This window comes from Falco peregrinus, chromosome 7 (genome assembly GCF_023634155.1).
Source record: "Falco peregrinus isolate bFalPer1 chromosome 7, bFalPer1.pri, whole genome shotgun sequence".
Taxonomy (NCBI): domain Eukaryota; kingdom Metazoa; phylum Chordata; class Aves; order Falconiformes; family Falconidae; genus Falco; species Falco peregrinus.
The window spans coordinates 8,978,190-8,995,351 of record NC_073727.1 but is presented as its reverse complement, the minus strand read 5'-3'; the positions used below and the strand labels follow the sequence as shown (position 1 = coordinate 8,995,351).

Sequence of the window (17,162 nt, the reverse complement as noted above, 5' to 3'; positions counted from 1 at the left end):
TTCCTCAGCCACACTCAGAGGAGGGTGCTATTTCTGCAGAAGGCTTGACAGGCACTTAGTGTAGTGGGTAGGAAGGCAGCTTGGCCTGAACAAGTAGTGAAGGGAGTGTGTGGTGCTAAGGATCTGGTGATTCTGCCAGTGATGCTAATACACTTTGAAATAAGCCTGGTGGCCAGAGATGAAGCAGTTCCTGCTGCAATGCTCTCAGATACTGCACAGGAGAGGTTACGCTTCAAAATCTTTCTCACTTTACTTGTGGTAGGCTCCCATTGGTTTGCAATACCTGCTAATTCTTAACAGTGTGGTGAAGGGGGAACAAAACATTTTTAAAAATGTATGACTTACTTAATCTTTAAAATGTGCCTAGTCTGTCTGTGTCACTGTAACACATTTCAAGACTCTTTTGTGTGAAATACAACAGACAGATCTGAGATGCAAAATACGATGTTCTTTCTTGAGCAGAAGCTGTGGTGGTTATGTAACTGTTAATCTGCACTGGAAACCTTTAGTTCTTTCCTTAACATTTTGTATGAACTGTCTTCTAATTCAGAACTCATTTATAATTGCATAATTCATAATGTATTTATGGTTAGTTGTAGAGCACATATCTTAAAAGAACATCAAGATCACAAGTCAATTAATGGTAGACTGCGCCAGAGTTAAGTTTTCCAAGCAATCTTAAAATTCAGCTGCTTTGTATGTATCACAATGCAGATTTTAGTTGCAGGGTCACAAACTACTTTTTCTCCAGAAATCCTGCTTTGTTCAGTGTATTGCGTAAGCAGTGCTCTACAGCATTATGATTTCTTTTTTTCATTCAGTGAAGGTCTGTTGCACTCGATTAAAGCACATTCGCAAATACATAATTTATGATTTTCATTTCTGGTCATCACAGTATTTGTAGTTGTCTTCAAGTATTCAAAATCTATTGGGTATTTGATTTTCATATACTTCCTTATATTTACAGCATTAGTTTTATTTCTGGTCTACAGAAAGAAAACTGAGCCGCATGCTCTAAACTGCCCGTAGTTCCATTTCCCCTTCCAGTGGATAGTTTTAAGATAATGAATGCTGGTACTATGGAATTTGTCTTTTCCCTAAAGTACTTTACAGAGTACATTCGCATACTGTCTTTTTGCTCACTGAATAGGCCTGGTGGTTTGAATATATAAGCCCAACAGAATCCTATATTTGTCTGGTATTTCCATCATGCATTGTTCTAAACATTCCTGCAATTGAAAGTGCAGTTTATGACCCTCCTGACTTCCACCACTGGTATTTCAAGAGTGAAAAATCAGGCCCTACAAATTTAGGGCCTAATCAGTCTAATTTTCCATGGATCATCTCTGTGCCAGGGTTACCTATGAAGGAGATATAAGAGGGATTGCTGAGCCATGGGCCACAGTGGTGTTCTAGTGTTCTAGAAGTGCATTTTTAACTGAGTAGTCACCTCTAGAGAAGTCCAAGATACATTTGAATCCATCCACTTGAACTGAAAAGTAAGCTTTCTGATGAATGCTTTTATCATAGGAAAAGACTCCAGGGGAAGATGTGTTCAGACTATCTCAACTGAAAAATGAATTCTGAAGTTTGCTATAAATACATGTGGAGCCTTACCAGCATATAAGTAGGTTTACCTTTGTCCTAGTTGCTGACTATTGTCCATATGAACTGGAAAAATACCTAGAACAGCATCTGGCTTGAAAAAAAAACACCTTGAATTTGATTCAGTTATGAAATTCTGGAAGATTACAGCTATTCCAGATTCAACTATAGGACACAACAGAAATCTAGTCTGCCCATTAGTACAACTCCACTGCATTTATCCTATAGACAAACTGGTTTCAAAGTGGAGAAACATGCAAATACTCTCCCCTCCTGCTTTGCTTATGCTAAACTGGATTTATGAAGGGAGAGAGGTGAGCCAATTAGGAAACAAAGGATTTGTCCGCATTTAAAGGGACTGAGAATATTCAAGGGCCTTCACCACGAGTAGGTTATTGCTGGTAGATCTCAAGAGCAACCAGTCTCATACTGGAAAGTATGTTGTACAAAACTGTTACCTGAGATGAGAATATGGCCAAAGTTAGTGAGACAGATCATAGTTGGACAGGGAACAATTGACTTCAGAACAGGAACTGGAAAATTCAGGCCTTGCTGCTTTTGTGTCAGGCATGGCAGGAACATTGCTCGTTTTCTCACTACTGATTCTTAATACAGCTGTGTCAGAGTAAAGCTTTGTTGGGCAGTATGTAAGGACAACAGTGCTGAAAAAGGAAAACTTGCACTGTACATGTTGCAAAAAGAACATGTTATCCCTGTTTGGCAGTAATTCAGGTTGTACCTCATGCTCCCTTGTACAGTGATGAATTTTTCCTTTTTACTAATCTTTGTATCGCTCCTGTGGAATGAATAGTAAGTAGCTAGTATTCAGTTTGAGACTGGCAATTTGTTCAACCAGGTTGCCTTCTGGAGTGTGTAACTTTAATTTAATTGATGTTAGTGAAATTACATTGGTGTATCTGGAAAGAGAAATGAGGGCATTGAAACTGCAACTTGTCTAAGGTCATTCAGTCAATCTGTACAAATGCAGCGTCTGATATCCAGTGCCCATATCCTGTGCCCGTAATCTCTACCTCATACCTCAGTGATTTAAAACCTGACAGGTCTCATCTGTGCCTCTTAGATAATTATTGTCTGGAAACTCTGACTTAGTTGATGATGTTTGTTTCTAGATAAATAAAGGCATGTTGTCTATGCATTCCTTATCTCACCTGCACACGCCTCTGTTCTCTTTTCTCAGTGTAACCAAAACTATTGCTGAACAATGTTGTGCTTTTCTAGAAAAATAGTCTCAGGTAAATCAGCTATGGGTCACAGGCTGGCTCACTGAGGGGTTTTTTTAACTGGTTATGTTCATGAAGTACAAATTCTATAGTCAGTTGCAGGCTTTCACATTGCCCTAGCTGCACAATTTCTTCCTTGCTTAGTATCTTTGTGCAGTAAGGCTAAGCCAACATAAAACAGGAACACAGCCAGGATTCTGGGAACACATGATGGTGTGAAGGTTTCTTCAGAAGGTTTGTAACAGGCCATGCTATACCCCTAGTCCTGCCCCTTGCATTCTCATCACTGAACCATTTTTATAATCCTGGATCTGTCTCACCATTTTTTCCAATCTTATGCCAGCACTATTTGTAGGTTCCCCACCTGTTACTGTGTGTATTACATTGTAACTGTCTGTATATCGTTCTACAACTTCAGTGTGTTAACAGACTGACTGCAGTGTTGTATATAAATTACCATAGGCATTTCCCAGTTTTTCCTTTGATGTTACATTTTTAATCTGTGCAAAGCATCTATTGAAGCTTCTGGTACTGTTTAGTTCATGATCTAATGGGAGTTGCATCTACCCAGACAGGAACCATTAAGCAAAAAAGACACCCTCGAGAGGCTAGCTCAAGGGATAAGGGAGTTCAGGTGTCATGGTTTCTTCTGAAATATTTAATAGGAATGTGTCAGAATGCGAGGTCTGAGGGCTCTTCTCATTCATGAAAGTAGTGTAGTGCTTGTGCTTTTGTAGTGCTGCCTGGCAGTCGCCTTCAGTAGAGGGTTTGCCCTCTGCTACGTTACATCTTTCAGCACTCACATTGCAGTTTGTGATTGTTATTATGTATCGCAGTACTGCCTGGTGATACTGTGGCAGGGACCAGATGTTGAATGGTTCTTACTAATACCTGCCTTGAAGCTTTTCTGGAAACCAGGAGCATCTGCTGTATAGGCTCCAAGGCTCCAAGTGTGGCCCTGCAAGCAGTAGGGGCACCCCCTCCAGAGTGTAAGGGACCCTGAATGCCTGAGCAAGCCTGACGTACTTGAATAGTGCTAGGCATTTTTGGATGCAGGCTGCACACAGACCCGAGAGACAAACATGCAGGTGAAGGGTGTATGGTAGGTAAAGCACACGTAATTTTTCTGTAGGCTCCTCAGGGCTTTTAGACAGAAAAAGCCTCTGTTCCAGAGAATTTGTGTTCTAGGTGGACATGAAGGGCCAAAGGAAGCATTGCTGAGAGTGTATCACAAGCAGCTTGTTTCTTTTTTGCTCAGTGAGAGTAGTCTAATGTGCCGACACTTAGCTTTTTGGGAAAATTTTATCTGAATTGACTTGCTCAAGGTCACATAGGGCATCTTAAGCTGGTATGGATCACCCGATGTCTCAGCCCCGTGATTTTCCTTCCACACAAAAGGTTGGCAAAAGCCAGTGATCTCAGTGCAGTCAGCATTTTCTCCATACTCCTGAAGCCCAAGCTATGCTTTGGTAGTATTTGTCTGGCCTATAAATGTTTCTTGCTACACTTCATCCATGGCTGAATTTCAGGGACAGAGTAAGTTGTTGCTATATATAGCCGATGAAACGCTTCGGGATCTGCTGACAACGTCAGTTGTTACTATGAAGCCAGCAATGCATTTTTGCAGCTCTTTCTCCATTTTTATTTCCAAACCTGACATTTGAAATAATATACTTAAATTAACAATAATTATAACATATACTTAGCTTCCGGTTAGTATCACCACACATGAGTAGCGTGGGCATTTTTCAGAACCAAAGTTTGAGCCTCTTGGTGCTAGATGTGGGAGGGCTAACTAATATGCTTAGATAAAATCAGAATTTTGGTTCCCAGATGTATGCTCTCTTCTCTGCTCTTTTTAGGCCTTCCTTCTTTATGTGTTCATTTCAGGAATATGAAGCGAGTGTAATATTTTTTCACATGATCTCTACTTATTGGATTTAATTCCTCAGTTTTTTTCTCAACTTATGAAATAGTGTGTTTCTTACATCAAATAACATGGGATATGTTTATTGTATTGAAAAAAAAAAGGTGTTACTTATCTCCAACTCTAGTTAAAAAAATAAATGCATTTCATAACACACCCCACCTTTCAGCTTAACTTTGTTCAGGAAATTTTTGTGTGATTTTTACAGAATCCAACATATTGGCCCAATCTAAATTGTCAATATCTTCTTTAAATAATACAATTTTTTGTTAGTTAAGCTTTAAACTAGTTGATATTTGCTACAAGCAGAAGTGCATTTTAAGCAACAGCTATAACATGCTTTGAAAATCAAAGGGCTTTTTGATCCCTCATCTAAGATTCTGTTAACAGTTTACACAAGAGAATGATCACTCTGAATGTAGTTTCTTTTATCTTTCTTCAACTTCTTTCTTGAGAAACCTTCGTACTCTTCTTTTTTCACAAAGAAACAGGCTCTGCCCCTGAAAAGATAATTGCTTAAAGACTTACTGACTTATTGAGCTCTCATAAAGGTTCTTCATCTTCCTGTGGCCTTTCTGAGACAGTTTTGGCATATGTGACTATTTTGGTCTTACACAGAATTTTGTATAGCAGAAAACTAACGGTGAACATTTTCACATTGGTTGATTGTTTCACAGGTGATTAAGTACACAGAGAAATCTGACTAATTTCTTATTCTAAATCACAGTAGGTTCAAATAAAAGAATGATCTGGGGAATCATTGTTGCAGTGTTCAGCATTTTTAAAGTTTTATTAAAAAGTTGGTGTTTTATTCTCATTTTAAGATTATGTGAGGGAAGAATAAACATCAGGTTGAAGGGATTGAAAGTCTGGTGAACAGTGAAAATACAGAGGAGTGAGTTCTTCAGAGAATGATATGATGGCTTTTGGGGAGCCAATGGATGTTAAATATAAACTGTGTGAAACAATTTCCATTTCATTAAAAAAAAGGTTGACACAGAAGGTGAAAACTGTGCTTCCTTTAGTTAGAAAAGCCCTTTGATTCTCAAGGAGCCTAATGCAAAGTCTGCCAGGAGGCTTTCACTTAGGTGGTATTAGATTCAAAGATCCTTCATAAGTTGGAACTGTGGTAAGAAATACTGACTTGAGTTCACTCGCAGACCTGCTGCTCCTGTTAGGAAAGTTCTGGCCTTCTTTGTGCTCCTCGTGCATGGGAAATAATATTTTGTTGCCACAGTTTTCTCCTGGGGTAAAGGCATTCTCCTGGGTACACCCTTACTAGCATTTATGTTAGTGTGAATGACAACTGCACACCTTTTGCCAAATAAAAGATAAAAGCAGTTCAGCTCTGCCATCTCCATTTCTGATCTCCCTGTGCCACCTTATTTCTTCTAATCTGTTTGGCAACCATGAGTATTTTTTTTAATCTTACCACATTACAAGCAATCTGTGTCATTTCTGCCCTAAATGTACCTGCTGGCTTTTGGGTATCTTGCCATGTCAGCTTAAAATTCTGTATCTATGTGGTTCACTGTGTTTCTTCCTCTTTCTTAACTTGGGACTTCTGTCCTTTCTTTCCTGTTCAGCTGGCTTATTTCTGTTTTGATTTGATTTTCTTTCTCCTTAGGCACACAATGTGGCTCTAGGACTGTGCCAGCTTTAGTGGGGATAGTCCTACCTGCCTCTGATGAAGGAATAAGCTGATTGAAGCACACTACTTTATTCATACTACTTTGCTGGGCATAGCTTTCCTTTCTCTAGGTGAGCTGGAAGAAGTGCCTCCCCTTCCACTTCAAGTTTGGTGTCAGAGTTCCATTTTGGCTCTTTCCACTACAGACCTCCATTCATATGCTTCTCACTTCCATCCACACAGTTTGTTTATAAAATTAAATTAAAGTAGTAAACAAAATACCAGATACTCCTCCTAAAGCTCCATCTATAAATATCTCCTCTGCTGCCTGATTAAGGGGCAGTAAGCAGTTATTTAGAGAATCTAGAACAGGTCAGAGTCCATCAAGATAGGCAGTTTTTTTAAAACAAGGATATTCCATTTAGCTTCCTGTTTCATAGGTAAAAAGCCCAACTCTCTCAAAATGCACACTAATGAAGTTGAAGCCCCCTATTTTGACACTTTCAGAATGAAAAAATCAGCTTTTTCATTCGGAAAAAAATTATTCATCCAAAATGGGCTAACAAAACCGACCCAAGGTGTGTTTTGAAGGACTTGCCCCTTATAGAAAAATGTGGGTTTATTCCTGTTTGGAATTAACTTGAATTTTTTTAATGTCTCAAACTAGCTGAGAGATACCATCTTTCTAGCTATTGGTTCCTTGGAACAATTATGAGATTTTTGTTTTGTTTGTTTTGTTATGAAAGTACTAAGTTTACCTATGTACGAAGTAAACATGAAAAAATGAACAGTACCTTTGCAGCAGTGGCTAGCTAAGTTTTGAGCAAATCCAGTTATTTTATGAAAAAATAACCTTCTTTCAGAATTCTAGAAAATCTGGGTAGATTTCCCTTGGATTTCCAGAAATCTGACACCAGTCCTAATCTACAGTGTGATCGGTGATCGGATTTCTTTGTCATCATAATACCTCAGGTTTTTATTTCATGACACAGGCATTCTGGCCTGTGTTATAGGATGAGGGCCAACAACTAAAATGTGGCTTTTAACTAGTACATCCCTGTATGAAGCCACCAGTACTGGTGAGGCTCACCTGTACCGTGCAGCTGGGAGCGTGCGGTACCCTCTGACTGCATCCATGGAGATCCCCAGACAAGACAGTGTGGAGGAAAGGTGTGAAGCTGGTTGCAATGGTTCACCTCTAATGAGGTAGTGCGTAAAAGGTCTTGGGTCTTGTCAGTGCAGGAAAGCTCTTTGCGCAGGAGCATCAAAGCTTTATGTGTATACTTCTGGGATTTTTCTGACTTCTTCCTCCTTTTCCTCTGGAAACTTCTCCTGTGCTGTGGGTCGTGAATAAGAAGAAATGGTTTTACTGATTTCAAAAGCTTGATTAGTCATTTGGGTGATTGAAATTGGACATGTATCACAAATCACGGGTGACTACCCAGCCATAAAAATAAACCACACAAATTACACCAGCATACACACAATGTGTACATACATGAAATATTTTGTTTTGTAATTGAAAGTGTGTATGAGTATCCTAAGAGAATGCTCATCTGCACGTGAACAAAAAAGTCTAGGCATAGCATTCATCAATGTTTGCTTCATTATATAGATGGAAATGTAGCAGCCTTGAGAATATTTGCAATGAGCAGGTGAAAAGCACGTGCTTTTGCCTTCTGACTTTGCTGCTTAGATTTGGAATTTGATTTTCATACTGTTCATCTTACAGTATGAACATCACCTTTGAAAGTTCAGGTTGCTTTGACTGCGTGGAACATGTTGGCAGTCCTCTTCTAAATTCCATTTGCAACATTAGTGTTGCATTTACAAAGTTTTTTTGAGCTGATGGGTAGGTATTAGCTGTACATGTATGCATGTTCTTCTAAATTGCATGGACTTCCGGGGTAGAAGGTGACTTGGCAGAAAGCAGAGCTTTAGTTAGCAATACAGTGGAGGACTTATGCTGTCTAACTGTTAATTATTCTGGTTATTCATTCACATTGGCATAGAAACCTATGGCTGCCTTTAGTGAACAGATTTCTCCCTTATGTATTTGTCTTTTATGGCTTCCAAAAGCTCAGCTTTGGTGAGCATTTTCTTCATCTAAGTAAGGTTCAAATTGCATCCAGTGTGGACACTGCTAGAGAAGATGACCTTGGCTGGTGATAGGTGCAGGCATTAATGACAGGCTACATGAACAACGTACTAAACTTGCCGATTCCCAGAAGAAACATTGTCGCTAGGGCAACTGAAATGATATGACAGGGGAGATACGGGACGTGCTTGCCAGGATGCTTGAGCTCAGTGCTATCTTTTCAGCTTTTACCCTGTGGAAGCATGGGTGAATGGTTCCTGTCACACATATAAGAAGTTATTGGTTCCACAGACTTCTGATCTTTAAGGTCTCTTCCAACCCAACCCATTCTATGATTCTATGTACTGTGTTTCCTGGATGAAAAAGGTGTATGTTGCTTTTCTAAGTTGTGCTTTCTGGTTTAACTCCAGACCTGATCTCCACTGGAACTTGTTTCATTTCTTGGGCATCCTTGTCTGCACTGGCTCTTGTGATCTTTAATCCAAAAAGGGAAATGTGGAGTGACTCAAGGGTCCACGCAGACTTCAGACTAATGATAAACAGTGTCACACTGCATTAGTAATCATAGATGGGTCTTGAGAAGTAGAAATATATGTCAGTAGGGAGAAAAAAAAAAAAGAAAAAAAGACAGGTATTTTATCAAATTGGAAGAAGAGACAGACAGACGAGCAGCCGACTTTTTGCCCAGAGAGCTTACGGGAGGTGTATTCCCGGGGTCAGCCTTACCGCCGCAGGCAGCCCCGCTGCCCTGTGCGGGAGCGGCGGGTGCAGCGCCCCGGGTCCGCCCCGCCGCTGCCCCGGCCGGCGGAGGGTGCCTGGCCATGGGGCTGGGGCCGCGGGGCAGGGGCCGCCGGCCGCGGGGCTGGGGGGCAGCGGGGCTGGGGCTGGGGGCAGCGGGGCTGGGGGCAGCGGCAGCGGGGCTGGGGGCAGCGGGGGCTGGCGCCTCTGGCAGCGGGGCTAAGGGCGGCGGCAGCGGGGCAGGGGCCGCGGGGGAAGCGGGGCTGGGGCCGCCGCAGCGCCACGTGACAGCCCGGCGGGGATAATAAGCCGCAGCAATGAGCCGCGCTGGGCTTCTCCGCAGGGTCAGCCGCTGGGACCTACAGCAGCAGCAGCAGTAGGGAGAGAGAGGGAAGGAGGGCAGGAGAGAGAGAGGGAAGGAAGGTCACCACAGGTCAGCACCTATCTGACAGTTTCAACCTCTGCTCTCAGCAAGACTTATCACTCCGTGTCACCTTGGGAAAAGAAAAAAAACAACAACCAAAGAAAGTAAAAAGATACTGCTACCTACAACCCACCAGCACATAAACTAAACTTAAAACATAGTAGAAGCCACAGCAGCTAAAGCTGATCTGCGGGTAGCATGAATAGCATGAACCAGATAGAAACAAACATGCAGTACACCTACAACTATGAAGAGGATGAGTACATGACCCAAGAAGAAGAATGGGACAGGGACCTGCTCCTGGACCCAGCATGGGAGAAACAGCAAAGAAAGGTCTGGAAATAATGTGTGTCTGTGCTTCTGTGTGGAACGATGTCTTCTCTTACTGCCACACTGTATCTGGAATTGCCAGGGCTGTGCAGTAAGAGGTTCTAATTTCTTAAGAGAATATACTTAACATTTTTTTACATTATGTTACAATTATACATCACATTATATAATATATATTAGCTATGCCATATGTTGAGGATAAAGCATTGACTTTTTGGACTCTTAAGTGAAACCTGTGTAAGGCGAAACTAACTTATGAGCATCAGGAGTTTCTTTTTATATTGCACTGGAAATACCCTGTCAGTACCTCTAGATTTATATATTAGTATTTCACTAATTTTTAACTTCACATCCTGGGTCTTTTTTTCAGATAAGTGGTTCCTGAATGAATGTTGTACCTGATTGCTTTTCAAAAACAATAAATTGCAATTCTAAACAGGGAGATGAATGAGATGCTTCAAAACTGGTGTGCAAAAAAGTGTGCAATATTTCTGAGAGCAGACTGAGAAATCACTTTTGAAATTGTGATCTTGTGAGTCAGCTCTTATGAGAATTTACTCTTCATTCTGAGTGAATGATCTGACAAGGAAAATACTGCCTAGAAATGTATCCAGGCTAGATCTGGAAAACTATAATTCATGATTAAGTTCCCACATGCCAGTTTGCTGTCTGGGAAAAAATGCATCTGCAAATTCCTTGGAATATACCATTGTAGAGGAAATGGTTTGTGCCTTTTAGGTGTAAGAAAACCATCAAGTACTGCCCATACTCTTTTTCTGAACATAGGCAGAAATTATAATCCCATCAGCAGTCTTATCAATGGTTTGGTACTTCAGTAATATTTGCGATTTCTAATTTCTAACTTAAAACTGAGTTTTAAGCAGCATATGGAAAAGAGAGATGAAACATTGTAAAGGATTTGTTACTTCCTAATGTAAAAGGTGATGTTGAAGTCACAGCTGACAGATCTGGGATTAAAAGGTTATCTGCTGGTTACAAGAATGAAAAGAAAAAGGGAGGAGGGGAGGGAGAGAGGGAGAAACAGTGCTCTAGGCAATGAAGTTGAATATGCTTTTTGCTGTAGATGAACAGCTCACTTCAAAAACTGAAGTTGCCAATTTATATCTGATGACAGCCTGGCCCACTGTTACAGTCACAGCTTCTATAAAAGCTATACTATAAAAGTATAGCTATAAAAGTAAGAGCTATTGAATTGTTGGGGCCAATGGGTTTGCTTTTCTATTAAAATGAGTAGAACCGATATTTTCCTCTCAGTTTTTACTTGTAGCCTACCTTCTTCTGTGAGCTTTAGCTGGTATTATTCATTTTTGTACATGCACACCTGTTGATCCTGGATCAGCTTGTACAGGATCCTGCTGTATGAGTATCGGGGGAGCAGTTCTGGGCTAAGTTAGAAGTTCATTTTTCTTGATCTGCCAGCTCCTGCAACTCCTAACCAATTATTAAGCTGTACACATCAACACTGACATTTGTTTTAATGTGACACTCTTTAGATGGTGAACTATTATGTCTTACACTGAGAATGGAAATTATCTTGGTGCTTAAGTGCTTTAGTGATTTGAAACTGCTCAGCCATAACAGGTCGTGGTTACATCTGGTTAGGATTCAATCGTCCAGCATTTCAGAGAATTCTGTTTTTAAAATAAAGAAATAATGGACAGGTTACTAGGTAGTCAGCACTCTGATGCAGTTTTCTTACAGTGCAGATAAATGATAAAAAATGGAGTTTGAGTTCTGTAGGCTTTCTTACGTTTACAGTAAATGTCTTGACTTTAAACAGAAGAGTGGTGAGTAGTCAGTATAAGACCCCATAGCAAATTTTTTGTTTCCATTCCTCCAAACAGACGGCCCTTCAGCAGAAAGTCAGGCTTCCACACTGAGAAGTCAAAGCAGACTCTGCTTTACTTATGTAGAGTAGAGAGATTGTAGCTTTGCTACTTTATGTTGCCAATTCCCAGGGCTTAGCTTTAATATTAAACTGATACCGCAATTAAATCAAATTTAGGAGAGGGCATCCTCATTCCTTGTCTTGGAAAAGAGTGAGAGCTTTTTATTACGTGAAAAATAAGTACTGTCATGATAAAGGGCCTGATAAACTTCATAAAATGTCAAGGCTTCTATCTTTCTTTAATTGTTGCTAAGAGAGTTGCAGAAAGTGCTTTCTTTATTTCCTTAATTATTAGGAGAAGATTGCAGATACACGGGCACAGATCTTTGTTCTAACTGGCAATATGATATTGAAAAGTGATCTCAGTGGAGCCCTGGCAGTTGGCAGCATATATTTTGTATTAGACAGTCTTGGAACAAACCAAAAATAAATGCCATTGTTTCTATTGTGGGCTGTGCTCTCCAGACTTGCCATTTCAGTGATATGCCTGGTATGAGATCTGTCAACAGATGCTGGTAGCACATGATGACGTCCATAGGATTACAATGGATGTGACGCCTAATTATAACCATGGTTCATAGAGTATTATGGTCTGCTGTAATCCAGGCTCCTTGGTGGTTGCAGGTGTCAGAATAAAAATGAAGCACACTACAGGAAAGGAAGCTGAGTTGTAGCTTAGCTCTGTCTCTCTGAATGTGAGCAACAATTTAAATGTTTTACTTGGGATAACGTTTGTCCTGTGTCAAGTCAAGAAAACACAACAATTTTATCATTTGCTGCATTAGACACTACTGGTAAAAACTTAAAAAGGATCATATGGTTGGAAATTTCAGGCAGCAACTTTAAAAAAAAGACTAAATAGTAAAAAAAATTGTATTTTGCATGGACATGCTGTCTTCAGTAGGAAATAATTAGAGAACCACAGCCTTGCTGTGTTTTGAAACATGTAGATCGGAAACTTCTGAAATCTGCTCATTTCCTCAGTACACTTCCACTGGCCACGTGTGCTTAAACAGCAGTTGAAAGATCTATGAAAGTGGTCCCTGGTTTCTTCAGTACTACACTGAAGTATAATATATACACTGAAATATAAAAGTATTGGAAATCAAAAAGTCTGGCCAGAGGGGTGGGATTCTCTTCTTCACTCTGCTTTGTAATCTTGGGCAAGGTCAGCTCGCCTCAGAAGAGGATAGCAGCGATACTTGTAACAACTGATAGAAGTGGTTGGTTTTATGGTACATCAGGCTAGTGATTAGCTGTCTTTCAGTCCCTACCCTGCTGGACGTAAAAATCATTCTCGTTCATAGTGGAAGACTTAAAACCTGATTTCTCTTTTCTCCATGATAAATTTATTTTTTAAGTTCCAAAAAAGAAGTTCAACAAACATAAAAAATCTTTTAGTTTTCACTAGCCTGTATCTCAATATAAATAAGAAGAAAGTAGAAAAATGAAGTGTCCCTGCAGCTTAGGAAACAAAGCACAATGACGCTAGCTCAAAATGCAAACGTATTGTTTGCAGTGCATTTGAACTGCCAATATCACTCAGTGAGCTGTGTGTTAAATGGTGCTCTTTATAATTTGTATTTTTTTCTATAAATAATTTATTATAGGAGTGTGCTTTTTTAAACTTTGACGTGAAATGTGGTTTGTTAGTTTTTCAAGGAAGTCTTAAGCCTTCAGTATAACCATCTGAAGGTTGTGAAACAGGTGTTATCCCTTCTTCAGGACAGTTGTATTGTACTGTAAAGCACTAAACTGGCTCCACATATTTCATATGGGTCTTCTTCAGTTATTCGGATATATCTGACACTGTTGCACTAATAGACGTAAGGAAAGAACTGGAAACATGCTCCTTGCCTTACTGATATTATTGTAGACAAATGGTCTTATTCTAGATTGCTGCATGGCCCTGATACGAGCACTTTGTTAGTGCAGAAGGGTTTTAATTTAAGTGTCAATGCAATTTCTGACCATTTTGATGTTTTTTTACACTGGTGTAAAATAAAAAAGAAGACTCTGAATATTTCTTTATCTTGATATTGCACTCTTTGTGAATGCAAATCTTCTTGATGACACTGAATGCTGTGCATTAGTGAGGACTTTGGAAAAGGTTCTTTAGGAAAGAAGCCGTGTCTTTCCAGTCTTCAGAAGTACATACCAGATTGCACTTTCAGTCTGACCTATAAGGCTGACCTGCATTGCCTCCTTTGGCTGGTAATACAACTCCTATTATCCTTGCAAATAAAAAAAAAAATCATTTGAAAGTCACGTGTATGGCAAATTGTTTGGAAGAAGCTACCAGGACTACAAATTGTGGGCAACATTCTTCTTTTTCAAGTGTTGCTGCACCTTCATTATGTTCAGCAGATTTGAGAGGTTCATTGCAGCCTAAAAGAGAAATTGACCTTGTGTGCTGTCTGACTTCAGTGTCTATAAATAAAGTTACAGTCAGTGTCCCGAATTCACTCTGAAGTTTCTATGGTCTTCTGTTGATGGAATCGATATCAGAAATCTCTTCCTGGAAACAGTGAGTGAGTGAGAAGATGGATGAAGTAGTAGAAGGAAACAGCTTCATTCTTCAACCAGGAAGAGGAGGAGAGAAATAATCAAGCCTGAATGAATGAAAAAGAGATGTAAGGCACAAGAACACTGGCAGGAGGGTCTGGGAGCCGCCAGCAAAATTCAGTACTGTAAAACCACTCCTCATGGATTTACAGGCTCTGGATTGAAATCATTGTGATGGAGAATATAGCAATATCTACAGTGTGGACAGGGCATTCCAGCCTATGTCTCACTCTTACTGAGATTATATGGAAATAATCAAAGTTGGGTGGTGTTTTGTGTTTGGGGTTTTGTTTTTTTGGTGTTGTTTTTTTTGGGGGGGGGGGGCTGGTGCGGGGTTGGCAGCAGTGCTTGGGTGTTTTTTTTTTTTAGACTGTGCAAAATTATTTCCTTGAATAATCAGCCTTGGAGTTAAGTAAGCTCCCATAGTGCGTAGAGATACCATCCATCTCTTGAGAGTTTTTAATGAGGTGACACTTATTACCCACGTGGAATACTAGTGGGATTGTTGAGAAGGCACAGAGATTCCCCTCTGCAACTAAGCAATATGAACAGGGTCTGGATGAGAGCCAGCAGTGAATGTAGGGGGTGTCATAGATGCAGAAGGTACACCCCTTTCTAAGAAAGTATCAGCCTTCTCGTTACTTATTCCTAGTATTTACCCATTAACAGTTGGATATTTCTTGTAAGGATGGGTGTACTGGCTTGAGTAGCTTTAGGACTAATTTCAGGAAGGGATTTGATTTGTTAGGAAGAACATCCTTCTGATTTGAAATCAGAATGTTAATCAGTGGAAAAATATTTTGCTATACTGAATCCTACACTGCAGTTCTCTGCCTCTACCTTTCATGCACAGAATTAGGATGACATAAGTGTCTTGGGAACTCTGTAGGCTGAAATAAGGATTTTCTATTGCTACCAATAGTTCAAAAAACAATTTCACCTTTTTAGACTTTTTTTTTCCTAGTATTCAGCCAATACTGTGACTGTCTTCTATAGAAGAATGTGTTGCCAAATTATATATGCCACTATAGATGCAGTGTGCCTGTGGTAGCATGAAGTTTCAGCACTCCAAGGCCAAATGCTTCTCCTCCAGATGCATCAAGAATTTTCAAACAGTGGATGCCAAAACCTCTAGTATTAAAACTCAAACATAAAACATCTCATTTCCTTTTAAATCCTGGGTGCTCTTTAAGTGACCTCCCCAGTGGTAGATGGTCCCATATAGGGTCTGACCCAGAACTTGGTATTCAATGGACAGACTTCATTATTTTCTGCCACAGCATGTCTTGATATTTCAGTGTATACCATAACTGCCCTAAATATTAGACACTGATGCAACGGACATGGAGTTGCAGTTTCTCTCATCCTAGAGATGCCATGATGGTAGAGACACTCTGTGTAGGAATATGGGATGTGTTTATGGCTTGTTCTGTACAATTGGCCTCTTGGAGATTAGTGCTTGTTAAAATAGTAACACGTTAAATTCTTCTTGCTGATGTTGCTTGTGTGGAATGGTGCTTGAGAGGAGCATGCTGAAAGGACAGTGGAACAACCATATTTTCTTAGTGTGCTTCATATTCTGTCTTGGAAGCTGTCAGTAAGGTGTGCAGCTAAAGAGAGCACTGAATACTGTGGTGCTGGTGTATGAAGGAAAATTCACAGAAAGCTATTATGAAAATCACTTAACTAGAAATGTTTATGGAGGTAGTTTTTTCAAATGGGAAGGTTTTATTTATCAATATCAAGTGCGAGAAATCAATACATTACTCAATATTATATTTTCTATTTAAACTCAAACAGCCCTTTCAATGTTGACCCATTCCAGGCTCTGTGTGCTTTTGGTAGTGTTGTCAAATGGATAATTCCTGCAGTCCTAATTCAGCTCTTAATTGCCACTCACCTCCAAATATCTGCCAGCAATGGAACTGTATAGCTATGAAAAGAAATTATGTGAATCATTTCATAATGGGAAGCTAAGGCTACCTCCTACCTGTGTTCACAGATACACACCACAGCCTCCCCTGAAATTCATATAGTAAAATGTCTGCTGATCCAATTAGTAAGACAATAAGGATTGGAAGAAAGTATGGATCTAAGTGGGTTTCCATAAGCTGTAACCAAGGTGCTTAAGAGCTAGAGAAAAGCTGTGTGTTAAGCAGTGGACATTGCTATAATCTGTTGGGGGTGGGAGGTCTGCATCTTGCCATGGATCTGTGATGGGTCACTGGAGAGCTGAAGAGAGAGGCATCAAAGTTTTCTACTTGAAAGAGCACTGAGGGTCCTCAGCCCTGAGACTGCAGTAAATAGGGAATTCACACTCACACAATTTGTAGCCCAGTGCAAGCAAAAGCAGGGTTGAGGTATATCCCATAAACTAATGAATCCCAGTAAAAAAATATCATGATTACATCACCAATTTCCAAATCAAAATAAGACAGCTCTGTAAACTGAATTATGACCACTTCTTGCCAATGGGGTAACACAGTTCAAAATCTTCCAACAAAGCCCTTCCATCCTCTTACAAGTAAGACAAAAGGAGTTTCATCATTATAATGGAAAATTTGGATACCAAATGCCTAACATAAATTTAATCACCGCTGCATAAATTCTGATCCATTTAATGATGTTTAGTTTAGGTGCTAATTTCTGTTTTGCACTGTACAATTCTACTGAATTAATTTCAGTGAGACTGAGC

General features: G+C 40.0%; 1 protein-coding gene across 7 annotated transcripts in view; it reads left to right on the top strand.

The window, feature by feature from the left end:
• Positions 1-9,583: 9,583 nt before the first annotated feature.
• ACTN2 (actinin alpha 2) overlaps positions 9,584-17,162 on the top strand; it is a 69,800-nt gene continuing 62,221 nt past the window's right edge. For all 7 annotated transcript variants that reach the window (XM_027789153.2, XM_005239139.3, XM_005239135.2 and 4 more), the window contains exon 1: positions 9,584-9,996. In XM_027789153.2, coding sequence (XP_027644954.1) covers positions 9,862-9,996 — 135 coding nt within the window. In that variant the 5' untranslated portion in view covers positions 9,584-9,861. The remainder of the gene's footprint in view (positions 9,997-17,162) is intronic.